This window comes from Nicotiana sylvestris, chromosome 2, assembly GCF_000393655.2.
Source record: "Nicotiana sylvestris chromosome 2, ASM39365v2, whole genome shotgun sequence".
NCBI classification, from domain to species: Eukaryota; Viridiplantae; Streptophyta; class Magnoliopsida; order Solanales; family Solanaceae; genus Nicotiana; species Nicotiana sylvestris.
This window is the reverse complement of record NC_091058.1, coordinates 204,862,156-204,883,970: the sequence shown is the minus strand read 5'-3', so window position 1 is coordinate 204,883,970 and position 21,815 is coordinate 204,862,156. Positions and strand designations below refer to the sequence as shown.

The 21,815-nt window shown below is 36.9% G+C and overlaps 2 protein-coding genes and 1 long non-coding RNA gene across 5 annotated transcripts; all 3 read right to left on the bottom strand.

Moving 5' to 3' along the window:
• Positions 1-1,668: 1,668 nt before the first annotated feature.
• LOC104230110 (uncharacterized) lies at positions 1,669-4,594 on the bottom strand. The gene is made up of 5 exons (XM_009782850.2): positions 4,249-4,594; positions 3,875-4,079; positions 3,133-3,683; positions 2,313-2,659; positions 1,669-2,109 (listed from the first exon to the last, which is right to left on the bottom strand). The coding sequence occupies exons 1-5, from the start codon at positions 4,592-4,594 to the stop codon at positions 1,669-1,671; spliced, it is 1,890 nt and encodes a 629-aa protein (XP_009781152.2).
• A 766-nt stretch (positions 4,595-5,360) lies between these two features.
• LOC104230108 (DNA-directed RNA polymerase II subunit RPB7-like) lies at positions 5,361-16,237 on the bottom strand. 3 transcript variants are annotated; one of them, XR_011405180.1, is made up of 5 exons: positions 15,788-16,237; positions 15,532-15,697; positions 13,833-13,884; positions 7,778-7,843; positions 5,361-5,562 (listed from the first exon to the last, which is right to left on the bottom strand). XR_011405180.1 is itself a non-coding variant. In XM_070167559.1 (5 exons), the coding sequence occupies exons 1-4, from the start codon at positions 15,901-15,903 to the stop codon at positions 7,840-7,842; spliced, it is 300 nt and encodes a 99-aa protein (XP_070023660.1). In that variant the 5' UTR covers positions 15,904-16,237; the 3' UTR covers positions 5,361-5,562; positions 7,778-7,839. The 3 variants fall into 3 exon arrangements, 1 of the variants encoding a protein (XP_070023660.1); XM_070167559.1 differs by having other exon boundaries at positions 15,570-15,697; XR_011405181.1 differs by lacking the exons at positions 5,361-5,562; positions 7,778-7,843 and having other exon boundaries at positions 13,746-13,884.
• Positions 16,238-17,666: 1,429 nt separating this feature from the next.
• Positions 17,667-19,238, bottom strand: LOC138886449 (uncharacterized). The gene is made up of 3 exons (XR_011405179.1): positions 19,048-19,238; positions 18,636-18,692; positions 17,667-17,787 (listed from the first exon to the last, which is right to left on the bottom strand). It is a non-coding gene; the product is annotated as an uncharacterized lncRNA (long non-coding RNA).
• Between the last annotated feature and the right edge of the window lie 2,577 nt (positions 19,239-21,815).

The following is a 21,815-nucleotide window of genomic DNA, read 5'->3' as shown; positions in this document are numbered from 1 at the left end:
GTGGGTAGGTTGTTCTTCTTTTAGTTATATTTTGTAGTTAGCATGTAGTTATATGTAGATTACTGCTTCTTTTTTATGCTAACTACTAATGTTCAATAATTTTTTATTTTCTGCAGAATGGCCATTATTTTGCACCACAAAATGTTGATTATGGTGTGCTTAGATTCCACAGTTTGTGTGATCCGAGCATACCTAGCCAGATAAAAGTTTTACTCTCTCCAAATGCTTTAAAGCTTTTCCAAAAAACTTGTTTTGGTTACTTATTTGGTCTCCCTACAATCAGTATGCAAAACCAAGCAATTCATCTTCTGATGAAGTATGAATTGTCAAAGTCTACTGACTCATATTTTTCAGTACTATTGAAGGGTGAAAAATTGAATTTTTCCTTGAGAGAATTTGGGATGATTACCGGTCTAACTTGTGTGAATAAGTTTTCAGACTATGGTTACACTTCCACTTATGTTTGCCATTTAATGACTACCTATTTTTCGAACAAACAAAGGGTTGAAAAGTGGCATTTGAAAAATGTAGTCACAAATAAAGCTTGGGCAAACGATGAGGATGCAGTGAGGTTGTGCATTCTTTATCTGTTGGAATTTTTTGTTTGTCCTTCTGATAAAGACCATGTGTCTTTCATAGACAAGTTTATGTGTTTTCTGATAGAGTCTGGTAATTTTAAGTCATACCCATGGGGTATCAAATCCTTCAAGCAGGTTATTGAATCTGTCTAACATCGTCTTAATTCCCATGTACATTCTTATCTGATACGGGGATGCTCATTAGCCTTGCAAGTGTGGCTATATGAGTGTTGCTCGTCCGTCAGTACGGAGCTTGCTACGAGGTGTTCTGAATCTATACCTCGCATTGTAAGATGGAGCTCTATTATGGGACTATGCTACAAAGAAGCAAGAAGATGGGTCAATCAGTGAAAGTGAGGTTACAGGCAGGCTAGTAAGGAGGAAGGGTGCTCCTGCTAAAAATGAGAGGACTAGAGTACAGAAAAAGAAGAAATAGAGTCTTGTGTTCCTAGTTTAGTTGATGTCATTTTTGTAGTTGAAGTGGAATACACTGTAGGAAATATGTCATTTTGGTTGTTTACAGCACTTTATCTTCATTACATTAAACTCGAGTACTCTGATTTGCTAGAATACAATTTGCCTTTAATCTTCAAGTAATTTTTATGAAATACCTTCAAGTTCTAGGTAATTTCTGTATATAACTGTCATTTGTAATTAAGGTACACAGCCAAAATATGAAATAAATACAGGAATCATATAAATAAATTATCCACAATTAATCTACAAATCATATACAAATTATTAACAAGACAACAATTTAAATACATTTAAACTACATTTTAACTACAAATTATTAACAGGACTACAATTAGACTACATTTAAAGTACATTTTAACTACAATCTGGAAACAGTTTACATTGAATGAATTCTTCATTAATATTAGTTGTTTTGTATATAGTAAATATTAAAGTTTAACTAAGCTATAAAAAAAAGACAAATTTAGATGCCTGACAGAATACATAAAATCATATTAAACGCAAATACACAAATTGTAGTATACTTCATAATCATCTTCAAAAACTTGAATGATTACACACAAAAATCAGATAATTTGAACTCACTAACATTTATTTTGAATAACTATTCTAACTACAAATTGGGCGCATTCTTGCAAGTTCTTTTGTTATGCCCTTCACCTCCACAATTTCCATATGACACCTTGTACTTCTTTGACTTTATTTCATAAAATGTTTTATATCTTTCCTTGTGAGGTCTCCCTGGCTGTCTTTTATCTCTCGCCGGTGGCTTTACTACCTCATCCAAAATATGTTGTGGCACATCCCATTTGCTTTCATCAGGAAGAGGATTTACTGGCATTTCATAGGTAAGCAGAAGGCTCTTCCTTGTGTAATACGGAGAGCAATAGTTTTCGTATGTTTCCTTCCTGTGCCTTAATGCTGCCAAAGCATGCGCACATGGAAGTTCATCAAGTTGGAATTGTCCGCAGCTACATTTCTTGTTTTCTAGACACACAATGTACCGCTTCACACCATCTAACACAGTATGTATATGATCTGTTGAAGCCCTCACCTACAATTGAAGAACAAACAGAAATAATAATATATCAATCATTAAAAAGGATTATCCACAACTTACCTACAAATCAGCTACAAATACATTGCAACTTATCTACAATCTACAATTACCCACAATTTAACTACAGTTTATCTACAATCTGGAAACAATGCATATTAAGCAATTTATTTTTTTTGCACCAAACAAACAGATCTTACCCTTAGTATCTGAGATAATGTATTGTTGTCATCCAATTCTTTGTTGAATTTGTACCCAAGGTATGTGAAAGTACCCTTTGCCTTCAATAACTTCTCTTTCGTCCAACGTTCAAGAAGCGTCCTCATATACTCTAATAGATCAAATATTGGCAGCTCTCTTGCCTCTTTTGTTACAGCATTCAACGACTCGGTAATGTTTGATGTCATAGTAAAAGTTCTATTCACTGTTGCATGTACTCTTGACCATCTATGATAGACAATATCATATATGTAAGATTTCACACGCGGGTCTACCTCTTCAATCTTCAACATCCTTTCATTAAATTCATCCAAAGTGTATGACCGTGCTGTAGCAAAGTACAATTCATGTAATTGTAAATGTCCCTTCTTGAATTTGGACCTTATATTTGTCCAAATATACCACATGCAAGAGTAGTGTGGCATGCCCGGATAGACAATTGATGTTGCCTTCAGTATACTCTCATTCCTATCTGAAACAACACACATTGAAGGTCTTTCACCATATGCCTCCTTGAATTGCTCAAAGAATCACTTCCAAGACGCGTCGTTTTCAGAATCAACCATAGCATATGCCAAGGGAAATATAGTACCTACATTTTTAATTCATAAAATATTAATTGGAAGCCCTGAAAAGGTATATAAAAATATAATTAAATAACAACTACAATATATATTCAAAATATAGACAATTTATCTACATTTTTTTCCTTTAGCTACAAAATAACTACAATATAACTACAATTTAACTACATTTTATAGACTGCCTACAAAATAACTACAAAATTATTACATTATTTACCTGCTGCATCCATGGTGCTTGCTGTAAGCATAATCCCCTTGTAGGCTGACTTTAAGAATGTCTCATCAACCACTACTACTGGCCTACAATGTTGCCAACCACTTATTGATGTACAGAGAGCAACAAATGTGTATAAGAAGAAATCATCTGCTGCCTTCTTCAATTTAACAACAGAACCAGGATATGTCTCCTCAAGAATATAAAAATATTTGGGTAATTTGCTGTAGGAGTCAGACGGATTCCCTCTCAAAAACTGTAAAGCCTTTTCCTTGGCTCTCCATGCTTGCATGTAGCTTAGGTTCAGTCCATGTTCGGATAACATGTCAGTTTGTATGTCCTTTGGTGTGTAAACAGTCTTAGGATCACAATACTTTGGAACGACCATGCTACCAACTACAGCTGCGGTACGTTTGCGTTGTATGAATGTTTCGTCCAATAAGGAGCATGTGTGTTGTCGGCTGAAACTCCTTATCTTGAACATTGCCGAATCATTAATTGGCGTTGCCTTGAAGTGCCATTTACAGTTTTCAGCAACACATATAAGCCAGTAGCTACAAAAAAAATACAATATTTAATACAGGCTATAGATGTAGAAGCAACAAAAAGGACTGTTTTAACACAAATTCGTTAAAAACTACAATTAACTACAGCTTAACTACAATTAAACTACAATTTATAAAAACCACATATCTTCACTAAAACACTGCTTTTACTGATATATTCTCCACAAATAAAGCCATACCTTCTATGACTAAATCTTTTTACTCTGAATTGGAACTTGTGCATCACAGAAAAATTCTTCATTGAAGCAACTACAGTTTGCTTGTCCTGATAAACTTGTCCTTCTTCAATATATGTTTGCGTAGATTCAGTTATTATTTCACTTTGATATTCCTCTATAACTGGTGAGAATGGAATTTCAAGTAAGTTTAGGGATCCAGACGAACCTGCAGGAACATAGAGATAAATGTAGTAACTATGTAGATAATTTTGAAAACAACATTGTTTTATGAGCTTCAGTACATTGTTTTTTGTAGTTAATTTGTAGATAAATGTTGTAATATTGTAGATAACACACTAACACAATAACTCTCTGCAATGTCGAATTAAACATACCTGCACTTGTGCTATCGTTGGTGATTGCCAATTCCATATTGAAATCTCTTACGCTTATACATAAAGGATACGAACCTAAGTTCTTATTCTCCTTTTTGGTCTCCATATACACACGAACCCCCATATCATTCCTAATCTCCATTGGAGGACAATTGTCGTTCACAATGTATTTGATTTCTACAATTTTATCCGATGTATCAATCGATAGTTGTTCTGCAATTGTAGAAATCAGAATTCCGTAGCTTGCATTCTCATCTACCACAATGGCATCAACTTCAAAATCTCTAAATCTGCCATAGTGATCCCAATTTCCATTCAATTTTAGCATTATTGGGATTTTTGACATGATTTCGTATAGTTGAGAGAAAAAAGATGAAGAACAGATATAGGTTCGACAATTTGAGTACTGAGGTCGATGAAGAACAATTTTGAATTCTATAATTTGTATTGCGTTGTAGAATTTGTAAAAGCAATTTGAGTACTGGAGCTTCTGAAGCTTGCGTTGTTTTAGAATTGTAGTGAATGAGAGAATTACGCAACAATGAGATCTCTTTCCGTTTCAAAATTCGAATTTAATGTGGAAAGAATCAAACGCAGATTTCGTGCCTTCTTTTTAGCGCGTTGCAGAATCTGCCTAATTATAGATTGGTATATAAATTGTAGTAAAAGTGTGGACTGGGCGGGTAATTAACAAATTATGAACATTTTTGGTAATAAGGTTTCATATATGGTATAGATAGGAAAAAATCCCAAAGTAGAATAGCAGATTGCTTAGCTATTGATGTCACTGGTTCACAAACCTTGAGCTCATTTGTTCAATGAAATCAAAAAGGTCATAATAGGAGAAAGACAACAAATATGACCCTCAACAGATATCTCATTTAACAGAAAACACTGTTGAAATGCATCATTAACCCACATAACCAGAGATATAACCTTTTATGTTTTCAAATATAGAAGCATAAATTGGAGATGAACATCTCCACCCAGGCGGAACACCAGTGTGGACTTAAATTAATGGTACCTCAAAAAGGAAAGAGGAAAGTACAAATAAAGAGCACAAACCTTACTTTGGAATCTAGCTGCAGATACAAATCTGGCCTAGAATACAAATCAACTCGATCTGGGCTTCGTTCTCAAGAGGAAATTACATGAAGCTTCTATTACAATATTTCAACCATGAAAACATCACTTCTCCTCAAAAAGGTACAGGAGCAGCTATATACAAAGGTCAAGTATGTGCGTGTTTCAAGCATTTGCGCCTGGATCACTGACCACGCCCAGAAAATCATCCTTTATCGTATCAATACAGAACTGAAACAGGACACGTGAACCAACATGTGAGGGAAATGACGAAGAATCCATGCAACACAAGTAAATATAAAATGTTGGAGTTCTTATTTTTGCTTGAAATTATCTTAGGAACCTATGATTGTATATCCTTGATAAAAAAGTTGCAGCGTCTATGGTCTTTACTCTTTCTCCCTTTCATATGATCATTCAGAAAAAAGAAATATTATGATTCTTAAGAACTCAACGTGCTATTCCCAAAGAACGGAATCTCATTGAGTTCCTACACTCTCATGTTGACAACTTAATATTGTCATTCGATCACGACAAGAATAAACCCAATCCGGAATACAAACCTAAAGTAAAGTACATATTAAACCGATTGCAAGAGTACCAGTAACAATATCTATTATCCAAAGAGGAATTAACAGTATCGGTATTTAGACTTTACCCCACTTCCCTTGGGTTAATATCCCAACCACAAGAGATTTTTTAGCGGCACAAATAACATTTCCTAGTATCTCAATTTCATCCAGATATTCCTTCTTCTCAGCTTCAGGACCTTCTCCAGTCATATTAGTTTATCCTAGCCACTTAATGTCCCTTGACAGAAATCCCTCATCCCACCCCAAAAATAAATAAAACTTGGATTCACTAGCTAAAAGTGGCGATAACAAATCCAAACTACATGACTATCGAAATTTAGTAAAAGTTATTCAAAAGGGAGGTCAACATTAAAAACTATATGGATCTTCATAATGACAACTAACTAGAAAGAGGCCAGAGCAAATGTCTTTAACAACTATTTTTCTATAACAGCTATTTGTTGAATCAATGGGAGAAAATCAGCATTCTGACTTTGTTACCACCTCCAACCTTACGGTTGCGGGTTCGAGTCACCATGTTACCATATCGGAAAGAATCAGCTATTGTTACCTAATGTGGGAAACTTTGTACCTAAGTATATTATACCGTGGAACCGTTTCTAAAGCCCAAAAATGAAGAATTTTGGTTAAATGTTCAAGCCTATAAGACTAAGAAAAACATAGAGATGAAACAATATCAGCTCCATGATTTTGGACAGAAATCTGCCTAGGTGGACGGAATATTTCCGCTCCACGATATCAGTCCACAAAAATCATCTGAAGCAAGATTTGAATGGAAGAGAAGCACAAAGGTGGAGACGAAATATTTTCGACTCCACGATTTAGCACTGCAAGCGCATTTTTGTCAAGACTTTCAGGCTACTATAAATAGAATCTTAGCTCATTTTCTTAGGTCATTTTTCATTCTTTAGAGTAACACAACAATTTTTAACCTAGTTTAGCAAGGATTTGGAGGATCTTCACCATTGTGTTTGGATTTTCTTACTTTATTAGTCTTTAAATATGTTTATCTTTTCATCCAACTTTTAGTTTCCATTTCTAGTATGAGTAGCTAAGCTTTATAGCTAGGGCTATAAACTCTTATGGCATTAATGTGAATGTGTATTTGTTTATCTTGTTTATTATTACTTGGGTTGTGATTATCTACTTGTTTTCATGCTTTATTGTTAATTTGGTAGCCGCGGACACTAGATTAAACCCTCTAGTGTCTATTTCTTACTTGGAAAGGTGAAATTGGACTGGGTAGTTAACAAGTAGCAAGGATTTGAGCTTATTAAGGAATTAATGAAGCTAGGTTAATGAAATCAAACTAGGAATAGGGAGATCTCTACTTGGTTCATTATCAATTGGGTTTTAGTGCATTCCTTTGTGTTTGGAAGAACATTCTAGGGATAAGCTTGCTAGAGTTGAAAAATTTCTAGTGGGTAGCTAGTAACTGAATCATAATTACTAATTCAACGTATTTAGGCAAGCTAAGTATACCCGAAGAACTAATTATGCCATATTGAGGTTATAACCCCGATCTTTCTCTAATTAGAAAACAAACAACTTTTAACGTGTTCGATAAAGTTCCTAGCCTAGTTTAGTAATTTTAGAAGTCTTTAGAAGTAATTGAACAATCACTCTTTTGTTTGGAGCTTACATTAGGAAACATCAAGTTCTCACACATTTTGACACTCTAGCACACACACTCCTCGTGGGATTCGACCCCAACCTAGTAGGGTTTATCATGGCTCATGACCGCACTATTACTCACATGGAGAGTAGGATTGGACGTCATCAAGGATCTGACATGGGTGCTACAGGATTTTTGGAGGACCTAAGCAACATAGAGGCAAATAAATATTACATACCGAACCATCTGAAGTTGTATAGTTTGGCACATCCCCTGACTGAAACTCCATGTCATCCGGTATCAACTGCAGGAAATCCAAGGGTCAACACAAACAAATGTGAGGAAAAGGCCTATAATAAGCTTTTACATGCATCAAATGGAGTGTATATTAGCATAAACTGGGAAAAGAATAATTACTTTTACATATATCAGAGATGCTCTAAACTATAAATAACAAACATAATTCGAATAGATAAAATTTCAGTGCCAACTAGTAAATAATTTTCGAGATAGCAAGACAACTTTTCGAAACTTTTCAAACATATAACTTAAGTCACTAAGATGAGTCCTTATACTCCTGGTGCTAATAAGAAAGCTATGCATATGCACTAGCCACTGGACATACTAACTACGGAAGTGTAGAGCAGTAAACTTAAAGAATCTCTAAGTGCATTTGACCTGATGTCTACTGAACCGAATAACAGCATGTATTAGGCCACTTCCAGTCACGACCCCTTATTCTTTGTTCAAGAAAAAGGATACAGTAAAGGATTTGTACAAAACATTTGGGTATTACCTTAATGAGAATGCCTTTTAGGCAGATCCTTATTAATTGATGGAGTAAACGAGCTCAGATCCTATAAATTCTTTCATCCTTAAAAGTCTGCCTATCATTGCTACTTCGGAAATTTGGAGAGCAAGGTGCGATGTTAGATATGTAAATGGAAGGTTGAAAGTGAATAGGACAGTATCCCTTTTAGGATTCTCCATTTCTCAGCTTGTTCATATGCAATTCCCCAGAATCAAGCTTGATTCAGATTGGAAGAAAATTTCAATTTCTCAACTCCTGAACAACATTATGCCTTTCAAGCAACCCATCAAAGTTAAGTGGGAAAGACCTCCCCGAAGTTTTGTTAAACTTAACTCAGATGGAAGTTGTAAGAATGGTCTATGTGGAGGAGGGGGGTGATCAGAAATATCTATGGGCATTTTCTATATGTTTATGCATTGGCGTTGGGGCCTGGGACCAACAACTGGGTGCGTTACAGTTTGGAATCAATTGGTGTTTGAATAATGATTTTCAATACAACATTGCTGAGAGTGATTCCAAACTACTGGTCGGCTGTGTCAAAAGGTACTAATGCTACTCCTTGGAGGATGTCAAGTGAGGTAGAAGACATCAAGAAGTTTATGAGGCAAGGCCATATTGTTCTAAATCATTGTTTCAGAGAATCTAATCAGGTTGCGGACAAACTGGCATCATTAAGCCATGTTTCTGCTCACTCCCAGATTCACAAGTGTTTGTTGAGCTTCAATCTCAAGTTAAAGGCCTTCTAAACATGGATAGGTGGGGCATTCCTGCCTTTCGCTACGTCAACAAGAAGAAATCTACAATCACATCCGAGCCTCCTTGATTTTGTCTCTGTATACGTGTAGACGTAGAATTTTTTGGTGGATCTTATGTAGAGTTTGGATACTAAGTCTTAGTTGTCTCATTGACTTAGTTTCCATTCACCACATGTATTTACTTCATCTCAAATATATCCAAGATATAATATCTATCTTGCAACGTATTTCAGGGTATTTGTTAGATGTAATAACTCCCTCAAACCAATGTACTGTTTCGGAGATGAATAAAATGCGTGTTTAATTAATTTATTTTTTTTAAAAAGAAAAAAGGATACAGTAAAGGAGGACAAGATGGAAAAGGTAATAAGACCTAAGTTAATTTAAGAAATCTTAGTGTATTTGAATTCATGTCTACTGAAACAAAAAAAAAAAAAAAAAAAACAATGTCTTAGCACCAATTTCATTCACGATCTTTTATTCTTTGTCCAAGATAATGCATGTAGTCTGCTTGGACAAAATGGAAAAAGTACGATGATCTAAGTTACAAGTTCAGGTATAGAAAATTGAGCCTTTATTCCTTTCTAGGGGGGCCTTCAACTTTCATTTTGAAATTTTGGTCAAGGAGCCAAAGAGTTCTTCCATGTTTTGTATGGCAAACCAATTCAAACTGTTCCGCGGTTTTCAATCATATTATAAAACAGAGAAGAAACTTGCATATCAATGATATTACTTTCTCGCATAGCCTTAAGACACAGCAAAGACCTCTTCTTTCATTCCAGAATTGTTCACTCTTTTCCTCTTCTCTCCATCTGTCTCCTTTGCTAAGAGAAATGAGAACAAATGCACTAGGGAGGAACTCAAGAATGAGTTGATTACAGAGAGATACAATTATGAGGCAATTAAGCATTGCAGAGCCACAGTGCCCAGCTAAATTTCGAGTGCGTTTGAGCTTAAGTCATTTTAAATTACGTGCTAATCAAATGAATCAAGGTATTGAAAATATGGAAGTATGGTTGATAGGCTATTGGCATGAAATGGAAATAATTTGGAGTTTAAAGGAAGCCTGAGGAACAATATAAGCTGGAAACTACGCAAGGGGCTAGAGATCCAAACAAGTGACACAAGGCTTACCTTCAAACGGTCTCGACTACCAATGAATAATATATTTGCCTATGAATAAGATGTCAACTTAAAGCACTTAAACTCTAGTCTCCAATGCTTCAAAGTTTTAGTCATTCAGATATTTCTACGAAAAGTTATGAGGATTTTACTGAAGGCTGCCTGTCAGGGAATACCCGTGCTTGCCCAGGGCGAGGGCGAGGCATACATCCTGAGGTTCCATGTGCACGGGCAAGTCCTGCTTTGCCAGAACGTATGCCTACATACCTAGGGCTTAGAAGAAGCCCTCATAATGTGATTTGGTTCATTTTTCTCATCTTCCAAGCCTAAGGCACGACTTCAAAAGCCGCCTTTGGCAACTCTAACCATTGAGGTAAGTTTTATGGGCATATTTGTGATAATTTCATCTCATTAACATTGGTAATAAAATGGGGCTACGTTGAGATCATAGGTTTTCTTCCGAATCTTCAAAGAGAACAAGAACACTACAAAGTTTAATTTTCAAAATTTGGTCTACTTAGGTAATTTCATCATTCCCAATTTATCTATTACATGTCTTTATGAGATTTGTTGGTGATTGAATGTTGAGGGCTCATGAACCCTATCAGTGAGCCATTAATGGTAATGGTTGGAAGGTTTTTTTTTTTTTTTTTTGTGGGGGGGGGGGGGAGGGGGGATGATAGATAATTATTGGGTGTTTGGAAACAAGAACTTTTATGATTTTAAGGAAATAAGTATGGGAATAGGGTAGGTGGACTTGATTTATAACAGAAAGACTCGAAGACTCGAAATGGTGAATTGAAAGAAATTGGCTAATTGATTACGCTTGCCGTTGGGATATATGATTAAGGACAGTTGTTGATGGAATTTAATTTTATGTAGATCGTTGAACTTGTTTGGGCACATTGGAGCATATGTTTAGTTGAAGAGATTTTGAGGTGAGTTAAGATGTACCTTTAGTTAAGGTCTTTTCTCACTACGTTCATGCCTTCAACGAGTTCGACAAAATGTTTGAGAATATTAATGTGTGTTCAACTGCAATGAGTGAGTGTGCATTATCTATAAATATTTTGAACTATGTTTCAATTGCTAAAGTGACATAATATAAGTGTTTAATTGATCCCTTTCAAGTTATGTTTACATGATTTCAATTGAATTAAATTTCATGAAAGTTATCAAGTTTCATTATAAATTTCCAAGAATTATTTGAATACTTGAATTATGTTTTCATGTAACGAATATTATGACAAGTTATGAATGATAAAGTTATGCAAAGTCGAGGCCTAATGTGCCAAAGTAAAAGCTTTTATCAAGTGTTTTGGGAGCCACCTTAGATATCTAAGAAGGGTATTCGTAGCCTTGGTTGGACTGTGATTTACCCTGAAACTACTCGTACCAAGGTATGGTAGTATTCATTGACTCGGCTGTACGACAAGTTGCCCTGGTAAAGCAACTACATAAGCTAACAAAGAAACGTAAAACTGTGTGGCACCATGGGGAGATGTCCCAATCGATCGGGCAGGGATCGCCAGTCCAGTCATACTGGTTATATGGTGACTTAAATAAGAAAGATAGTCGAATGGCACTCTCGTGAAAAGATAAGTTTAAATTCGAGCTTATGTTTAAGATCTTCATAAGAATTGCTTTAAATGATTTCAAATGCTTTTATGTTATATCACGCTTTAAGAATTTATACTTTAAACGTCATGTTTTATTAAGTCATCATTCCAGCTTTAGTGAGGGAATCAATGATACTCACTACGAGGAAGTTGTGCTCATGCTCCCTTGTGGGGACGCTATTTTAACTATGTCATTATAGGTATATGTGTCGCAGATAATCAGACTGCAAGCTAGAATCTCCCTCACGTTCCACAGACTTTTAGTGAGCTCCATTTTTGCTTTCAGTGGAGGCATTTCCTTTTTGGTATTTCATTTATTTTGTGGGATAGCCCAAAACTCTTCCATCTCGTGTATTTCATCCTTTCTTCATGTCTAATAGACTTCATAGATGCAACTTATGGTTTCCCCTTTTTGCATGAGCACTTATATGGCATGTAAGAACAACACTTTTCATTATGACGTTACGAATATGAAAGTTTAAAGATGTTTTCAAAGTTTATGATTTACTTCTTCTCAAAGATTGCACAAAGTTGCACAGAGCATGCCAAGGGTAGAACAGACTAGTTGGTTCACTCGGTGCAAGTAAATGGTATCGGGTGCCGCCTTAATTTTTCAGAAAACATGCCGTGACTATGGATCTGCTTATGAGCGTTGGGTGATAGCTAAGATAGTTGGGTAAGTTATTAAAGAAGTAAATACAAAAGGATAAGAAGGGTAAAACTATCTTTTCACATAGCAGTTATTGTTGTATGTTTTTTTATATGGGATTCCTCCATTGTTCTAATAAACTTTTTTGATAAGATCCATTGTGCTAATAAACTGCTTTCATTATCTTGAAAAAGGAAATACAACAATGGAGATAGATTAGATTAAATTTTGTTAGACGCTGGCATTCTCAATTCTGTCATCTACTATAGTATAGTATAATGTGACACTTGGCTGCATATCTGGTAAAGTAAGAGCTTTTATTAATGAAGGGCAATCACCTGTATAAGTATATCAAAAAGTAGACGACCTTACAAAGAGATATGGCTTTCTAAAAGAGTCAACCAAACCTCGATACAAATAGGAATCTCATGGGTGCACCAAAATGATATAAGAGATAAGAGACTACTCCTCAAGTGTACAAATCATTCTCTATCACTTAGCTACATAATATCTACCATCTTTTCTTAGTTGGTTTATAAACTCTGTTGAAGCATGAATGTACTTGAGGACTATAACTATTCCCATCAGAGGCTTACATTTCCGACCACTAGTCACGCATACACAACCACTATTCCCAGGACCGGTGAAGTTCACTTAAGGTAGTAAACTCAATATAATTTAACTCTAAAAATGTTTAGTATGAGTGTCGTGAACAATTTGGTCCTAGCATAATTCTAAAGGCACTAATATTAGCTGAGTACAAAATTAGCTTGGCGCAATATTTATTTATTTTAAGTTCGCTTGGTGGAACACTTAACCAATCCGATTAATATAGTCAAGCATAAACTCAAACTAGATATTCAAGTTAAAGCTAATATTCTATAAGAATAGAATTCTGGATTCTTCCTGAATATTTTATGGATTTAACTCATTAGAATACAGATAAGATAGTTGCATTAGTGAGGGTTTGCTCTAGTGATAGAGTCATCCACTTTCAACAAACCAGTTGAGAGCTTGCATCACCAAAGGGGTTTCCAAAATAAACGAGAAAAGTTACAAGAAAATGTGGAAACATTTTATTAAGTTTGAACCAAAACATGTTTCAAGAATCAACAATTTGCCTTTCTAATAGAAGTTGACATTCAAGCTTCTACAACAAAAAATACATGCAAATTACATTTCATCTTCATATTAAATTTCTATATTTAAATTTGATCCATGCACTCATGCATATAGCAGGGTGCCCCAGTGGTATGCAATGCTAAAAAAATGTACAGCAGGAATGCGGATCAGCAATATATGCTGGTCTAAATATTCAAGATCCGAGAAAAACTCACATGATTTGAAACGAAAATCTGCACAGGCCCTGCTTCAGCAAAAAAATCCCATCTGCAATATTCCACACATATAAGTATCTATAGGTAGAGGGAATAAACTTAATTAACTTTAACCAATTAATCAATTGATCAACTATGCCTAAACCACTTGGAATCGACTATATATATGAATCTTCTATATACATTCTGCTCTATTGAGACTCATTTCTTTCCTAACTGGCAATTAATTTATCTTGTAAAACTAATTAGAGTTCACTACCAAGACTAGTGGTGGCAAAATGGATAAAAGAAAACTGTTGGGTTGGATAATGAACTTTTTAAAAACGGGTCAAATATGGATAAGAACCATATTATCCACTTAGAAAACAGATAACCAATGGATAACTAATGTGTTTAACTTTTACATTTGTAAAGCCTCAAATAGGGGGTTCCTCAAGTTTGGGGGACTAAGACTTCTCCCAAAAGTGATATTCAAGAAGCCATATGGACGAGCCGTATTAAATATGTTCGTATTACCCGTTTATTATCCGTATTAAATATGATTTGGGTCAAATAATTTATCTGTTTTTGCATTACCCATTTTCAACATGCTCATGTCCGACCCGCCCGTTTGTTACCCCTAACCAAGACTAACATAAATACAATGAAATCTTTTTCCTTGCAAATGCAATGTCCAAAATCATAAATATGCATAGGCCAATCAATTAATCATTCATATTGTATCCTATGTAATCAATAATCTATGTTTCAATCCCAAACTAGTTAGAGTCCGATATATGATAGCCTACCTCCATTCTACACTATTCAAGCCTGCTTATTCGCTCTATATAAATCATTACCAACTTTACAACAACTACTATTATGTCTCAATACCCACTGAACTAGTTGCTCCATTTAAACTCAACTCATCTCATGTCAATATTATGTAAATCATAACCAACTTTAATGCAACGAAAATTTCTTACCTTGGATAAGTCCTATCTACAATATTTCACAATCATAAAATAGATTGTAAGTCCATCAATCAATTAATCTAAATCTCAATCTCAAACTAGCTAGAGTTAGCTATATGATTGTCTACATCCCTTATACACTATTGAAGATTCTTTATTCACTACATAGAAATCATGACCAACTTTAATGCAATGAACATTTTTTTACCTTGGAAGTCCTATCTACAATATTTGACAATCATATATGTATAGGTCAGTCAATCAATCTTAGTATCAATCCAAACTAGTTGGATTCAACTATTTAATTCATCTGCATCAAGTCCACTCTATTCGAGCCCTTATTCGGAGCTATATGAATCATGATCCATTTTAATAAAACACTAGCTAACTTTCTCCAATCTTCCTAAACCTTGGTAAGCAGAGTTACCTTGTAATTGTGCTAGTGGGAGGTAATACATAGAGCTTCATTTCTCCTTCTTCCTAATGGACTACAAGGCCAGTAATTGTGCTAGTGAGAGATAGTACGTAGAGTTTAAGTTCTCCTTCTTCCAAATTGACTACAAGGACCGGGTACAATAGTCAAGGTGCGCACAAGTTGGTCTGGACACCACCGTCATAAAGAACATATCTATAGGTCAATCAATCAATCTAATTCTGAATCCCAAACTATTTGGAGTCGACTATTCAATTTTATTCCAAGCTATGTGAATCATGACAAAATTTTAGTACAATGAAACATTTCTTACCTTGTTAACCATGGTAACAACAGCTTCCAAAATCTCACCTTTGAAAGGTCGAAACACAACGCACTGATACTTCACTGGGAAAGTAACAAAACCCGTCCCGTCACGAATTAAACCTTTCCCCACGCTTTCGATCCCAGTAATCGCCACTATGAAACCGTGCCGACCACTGAAAGAACCCCAAAAACTTAAGCAATCAATATAAACGGCATTCAATGTTAAAGCAACGGGAAATTGAAACTTTCCATTTTAATGAAACCTGCAAGTGCCTTCGACATCTTTCATGAGCTTGGAGACGAGTTTTTCGCGAAGATCACGGCCGAAATGACGGGGATGAAGTTGCATGTTTCTTTCTAATACTATGTGGAAAAACATGTTTGGTCTGGTTGATTACTTGAGATTTGAGAAAGGAGAAGCTGAGTGAGGTGTTGAGCGAGTGAGGGAGAAGAGATGCAGTTTTTCTCAAACGTGTGGGGAAACAGAAGAAGAAAAGAAGAAGAACAACAACAACGCAGTGTAATCCCACAAGTGGGGTCTGGGGAGGTAATATGTACGCACACCTTATCTCTACCCGAGAGGCAGAGAGGCTGTTTCCAGGAGACCCTCGGCTCAAAGAGGCAACAAGAGACACTATATTAGTACTATCAATAGACTCATAATAAAACAACATAAAATACCATGAAATCCATAACATAACATAAATGCCATAAAAAATAAAGTAACAGCAATATAAGAGATATAGGAAATACGAGAAAGATGTAAGGTATTAATACACAGCAGATAAAGCCCATCATCAGTAGTTGATCAATAGCATCCTAAGACTAACTCCTAACTGGCTAGTCTCACTCTAGTGCGCTGTAAAAAAGACATCACAATTTCCCCTAACCTACAACCTTAATGCTCGATCTCCACAATTCCATGTTTAGGGCCATGTCCTCAGTAACCCTAAGTCGCGCCATATCCTGCTTGATCACCTCTCCCCAATACTTTTTAGGTCTCCATGTACCTCTCTTCGTACCCACCACCGCCAGTCGTTCACACCTTCTCACCGGTGCATCAGTGTTCCTCCTCTGAATGTGCCCGAACCATCTGAGTCTTGCTTCCCGCATCTTGTCCTCCATGGGGGCCACACCCACCTTCTCTCGAATATCTTCATTTCTAATCTTATCCTTCCTTGTATGCCCGCACATCCACCTCAACATCCTCATCTCTGCAACTTTCATCCTCTGGATGTGTGAGATCTTCACCGGCCAACACTCGGTCCCATACAACATAGCAGGCCTAACCACTGCCCTATAAAATTTACCTTTCAGTAACAGTGGCACTTTCTTGTCACACAGGACTCCCGTCGCTAACCTCCATTTCATCCACCCCACCCCTATACGGTGTGTGACATCCTCGTCGATCTCCCCGGACCCCTGAATAAACGACCCCAGGTACTTGAAACTACCCCTCTTAGGGATGACTTGAGAATCAAGCCTCACTTCCACTCCCGCTTCCGTCGGCTCTGCCCCAAATTTGCACTCAAGGTATTCCGTCTTTGTCCTGCTCAACCTGAAACCTTTGGACTCAAGGGTATGTCTCCAAACCTCTAACCTCTCGTTGATGCCGCGTCGTGTCTCGTCGATTAGGACTATGTCATCAGCAAATAGCATGCACCATGGCACCTCCCCTTGAATATGATGCGTTATAGCATCCATCACCAGGGCAAATAAGAAAAGGCTGAACGCAGACCCTTGGTGCAACCCCGTAATAACCGGAAAATAATCGGAATCGCCTCCTGCTGCTCTGATACCAAGTTTGTCACACCCCAACCTTGTGAGGTGTGGCTGGCACCCGATGCCCGAAGGCCCGAGCGAACCAACCATGAGATATGATCCGAAATATAATAACCTGCAGGTAGAAGAGCCCAACACGACATATATATATATATATATATAAACTAGGCCAACATATATATATATATATATATAAACTAGACCAACAAGGCTGTAACAACAGTATAACAGCTATCCAGAAGGCCGATAGGGCAATACGAAAAATATATATATACAATGACCGCTAGTCTGCAAGCCTCTAAGAGTGTAAGACAATCTCAACAGGGCGGGACAAAGCCCCCGACATGCCCAAAACCACACATATACATCTGTAATAGTACCTATGGACTCAAAGTCAGCAACTCCGAAGAAGTGGAGTGCGAAACCCAACGCTGATCCTGGGGGTCCTACTGAGGAGGCACACCACTCTATCTATTCGAACCTGTAGGCATGAACACAGCGCATAAAAATGCGTCAGTACGAAATATGTACTGAATATGTAGGGCGACAAGTGTAACATGAAAAATGTAATTAACAAGAGAAGAGACATAGAGATAATTTAAATTCTGAAACTAGCCTCGGTAGGAAACTAAAATTCAACATGGATATAAATGTATGCTCGTGACACCGTCGTTCACTATCGCTACTTATAATATATCACATTATATAATAATAAATCCCTCTGTGGGGCTATAATATCCATAACATACCCGGCCATAATAAAGGCTCGGTAGAATCGTACCCGGCCACGTGAAGCTCGGTAATCCCAACTGATCAGTGGTTACACAATATGTGTCATACCCGGCCGTCTATAATGCGGCTCGGTAATGAAAGTAAATACATACATATACTAGATCATAAATTATATAGGTGCAATGCGAAACCAACCTTAAAAGACGTATTCTAAGAAGAGTCGAAGTGGCCTATCATCATTCTTCCCCGACTATCATGGTTGTGGCTAAAAATATTTAATTTTCAACTACGAGCCAACAAGTACTAAGAACATGAGAGTTGTGTATTATGAGTACCTTTGAAGTAAATGTTACTTATTCATGATTTATATGAACGTCGAAAGGAGAACGAGTAAAAGGCTCTAGTTCTTTTTAAGCAAGGAACAAGGAAATCCGAGAATTCATAGATATCCTCTAGAGTAAGCAATCTATGAGAAAAGATCAGGTCTAAGCATCTTTATAAGTTGAAGGTGAAATAACTCGAATCCGACGAGACAATTCGATAAACGTTTATTCGAATTCTAGTCATGCCGGAAAGTATAGCGAAAGCCCTACATACCTTGTCGATGGAGTTATATATTGTTTCCAAGACCTCAAAAGCCTTAGGAATGATTTCCTACATAATACAAACCATTCAAAATCAAATTCAAGCTCATAGCTTAAATAATTCTTCATTTAGACATTTACGCGAACAACTTGTGGCCATGAATTTGTAGACTCTTTTGTAGATTAATTTCCCCCCAACACACCACCAAATTTTACTTTACTACATCTCCTCATCAACAGAATTCCATCCATGTCTTCACAGATCCAAACAACACAATAAAATCATATAGAACAACCCCAACAATCAAGCCATATTAAGAGAGGTTTCTAAAAAAATCAAGAATATTTCTATAGAGGTTTCAACTATTTCTTAAGAATTCTTACGGTAGAAGTTTACAAAGATCAAAGAGGAAGTTAAATCATACCTTATGTGACCAGAATTACTCAAAATTCGAAATTACAAGACGGAGTCTTGCTATGAAAAGTGAAACACCGAAGAATTCACGATTCCGAAGCTACCATGGTGTTCTCCATCTTGAGGATGACTAAATTGTTGTTATGCTTGGCTAGATGGATGGGAGAAGTTTGAGAGGAAATCCCTAGGTTTTTGGTTCTGTTTTGGAGAGGATAAAACGCAGGGGTTCTGTTTTAAAAATTGACTTAAATAAAGAAATTTTGACTAAACCCGACTAGGCACACTGTTCCCGTAACAGTGTGCACCCCTGTACGAAAATGTTAATATCTCTCTACTCTGAAGTCGTATTAACGAACGGTTTGTTGCGTTGGAAACTAGACTCATAGACCTTCGATTAGGTAGGTAGAACACACCATAACTCCCAGTATATTGAGAGAAAAGGTCATCAACATTTTATCCAAATTCCAGTGAAATTTAAACCCGTAACTTGCGCGCGATCTTTGTCGAATTTTTAATCACAACTCAAATGACTTCCAATCTTAACGTATAACTATCGCATCATTTAAATATCTCATAGAAATTATCTTCCTACCGAATTATCCCATTTACAGCATGATAACGCCGAATACACAAGGTGTAACATTCTCCCCTCCTTAAGAACATTCGTCCTCGAATGTTAACGGTTAACCTAACTTCTGAATTTTTATTTTTTTTAAAAAAAATTCGCCAGAGTTTCCCCTATAAATATGAATATCCAAAACCTGCCATCAGCCCAAACATACATATCTAAGGCCACACAGGGCTACACATCATAATAATAACATCAACTTGGCCTCACCCGACCATTTACTTATACAATAATGATAATAAGAAGGTTAGCCATAACTTAATTACCTTAACTGTCACTGGTTGATATATGTGCAACACCTGCCATGTTTGTCTCAGGCATATCACCTGAAGACTCAAATAAATGAGGGTATCTGGACTTCGTGTCCTCCTTGGTCTCCCATGTCATTTCTTCTACATTATTGCTCCTCCAAAGTACTTTTACTGAGGCTACCTCTTTAGTCCGTAGCTTACGGATTTGACGGTCAAGAATGGCAATAGGTATTTCTTCATATGACAAGTTCTCGGAAACTTCAATATCCTCGATAGGGCTGATGCAAGAAGGATCACCTAAGAATTTCCGAAGCATGGAAATGTGAAATACCAGATGGATTGCTTCTAATTCTGGTGGCAGGTCAAGTTTGTATGCTACTTGCCCAATTCTCTGAACAATTTGATATGGCCCAACATATCTAGGGCTGAGTTTTCCTTTCTTACCAAATCTCATTACACCCTTCATAGGCGACACTTTCAAGAATACCCAGTCTCTCACAGCAAATTCCAAGTCTCGACGTCGGTTATCTGAATATGATTTCTGTCGACTTTGAGCTGTACGCAACCTTTCCTGGATCAACTTTACCTTTTCTACAGCTTGCTGTACCAATTCAGGTCCTAGCAACTTTGTCTCACCAACATCAAACCAGCCAATAGGAGATCTGCATTTCCTCCCATATAGTGCCTCATAAGGTGCCATCTGAATACCGGCATGATAACTGTTATTGTAGGCAAACTCATAAGCGGTAATTGACCTTCCCAACTTCCCTTGAAGTCTAAGACACAAGCTCGCAACATATCTTCAAGTGTCTGAATAGTGCGTTCGGCTTGTCCGTCGGTCTGCGGATGAAATGTTGTACTAAGGTTAACAAGAGTACCCAAACCTTCTTGAAAAGACCTCCAGAAATTAGCTGTAAATTGGGCACCTCTGTCAGATATAATAGAAAACGGAACTCCATGTAGCCGAACTATTTCCTTGATATACAGGCTCGCATAGTCTTCAGCTGAATAGGTGGTCCTAACTGGGAGAAAGTGAGCTGATTTCGTCAGCCTATCCACAATGACCCAAATAGAATTGGACTTACGGCGAGAATTGGGCAATCCTGTAATGAAATCCATATTAATCGATTCCCATTTCCAAGCTGGAATCTCAATATTTTGAAGTAGCCCTCCAGGTTTCTGGTGTTCAGTTTTAACCTGCTGGCAGTTGGGACACTGAGCCACAAATGTGGCTATATCTTTCTTCATGCCGTTCCACCAGTATAGCTGACGAAGATCATGATACATTTTGGTTGAACCAGGATGAACTGAGTACCGAGACTGGTGCATCTCTGTCATAATTTGCTTACGAAGCTCCCCAACATTAGGTACACACCATCGGCCTTTATATTTTAGAATTCCATCATCAGATTGCTCGAACAACTGCTTCTTCTGAAAAGGGATACTCTCTTTAATTTTGACTAACTCCGGATCCTCAAATTGACGCATTTCTACCTCAGCTACCAGTGATGACCCCGCAATATTTTGGACTACTACACCCTGGTCACCTGTATCATGTAGCCGTACACTCAGGTTAGCCAATTGATATATCTCTTTAGTCATTTCTAATTTCCCAGCTTCTACATGCTTCAAGCTGCCCATGGATTTACGACTCAATGCATCAGCTACCACATTCGCTTTGCCCGGATGGTACAAAATATCCACATCATAGTCCTTCAGCAATTCAAGCCATCTTCTTTGTCTCAAGTTCAAGTCTTTCTGCTTAAATATATATTGTAAACTTTTGTGATCTGTATAGATATCCACATGAACACCATAAAGATAATGACGCCATATTTTTAAGGCAAATATAACGGCTGCTAACTCAATATCGTGAGTCGGATAATTGTATTCGTGCTT

What these genes read in the sequence shown, in the direction of transcription:
- LOC104230110 (XM_009782850.2), bottom strand. Translation starts at nt 4,594, where the DNA reads ATGTCAAAAATCCCAATAATGCTAAAATTGAATGGAAATTGGGATCAC. An exon ending in AAAAGATTTAGTCATAGAAG is followed by an intron (nt 3,684 to 3,874) that starts GTATGGCTTTAT and finishes TTTTTTTTGTAG; the next exon opens with CTACTGGCTTATATGTGTTG. An exon ending in AAGCACCATGGATGCAGCAG is followed by an intron (nt 2,660 to 3,132) that starts GTAAATAATGTA and finishes ACTTTGCTACAG; the next exon opens with CACGGTCATACACTTTGGAT.
- LOC104230108 (XM_070167559.1), bottom strand. Translation starts at nt 15,903, where the DNA reads ATGTTTTTCCACATAGTATTAGAAAGAAACATGCAACTTCATCCCCGT. An exon ending in GATGTCGAAGGCACTTGCAG is followed by an intron (nt 15,698 to 15,787) that starts GTTTCATTAAAA and finishes GGGTTCTTTCAG; the next exon opens with TGGTCGGCACGGTTTCATAG. An exon ending in TGTGTTTCGACCTTTCAAAG is followed by an intron (nt 13,885 to 15,569) that starts GTGAGATTTTGG and finishes GGAATATTGCAG; the next exon opens with ATGGGATTTTTTTGCTGAAG.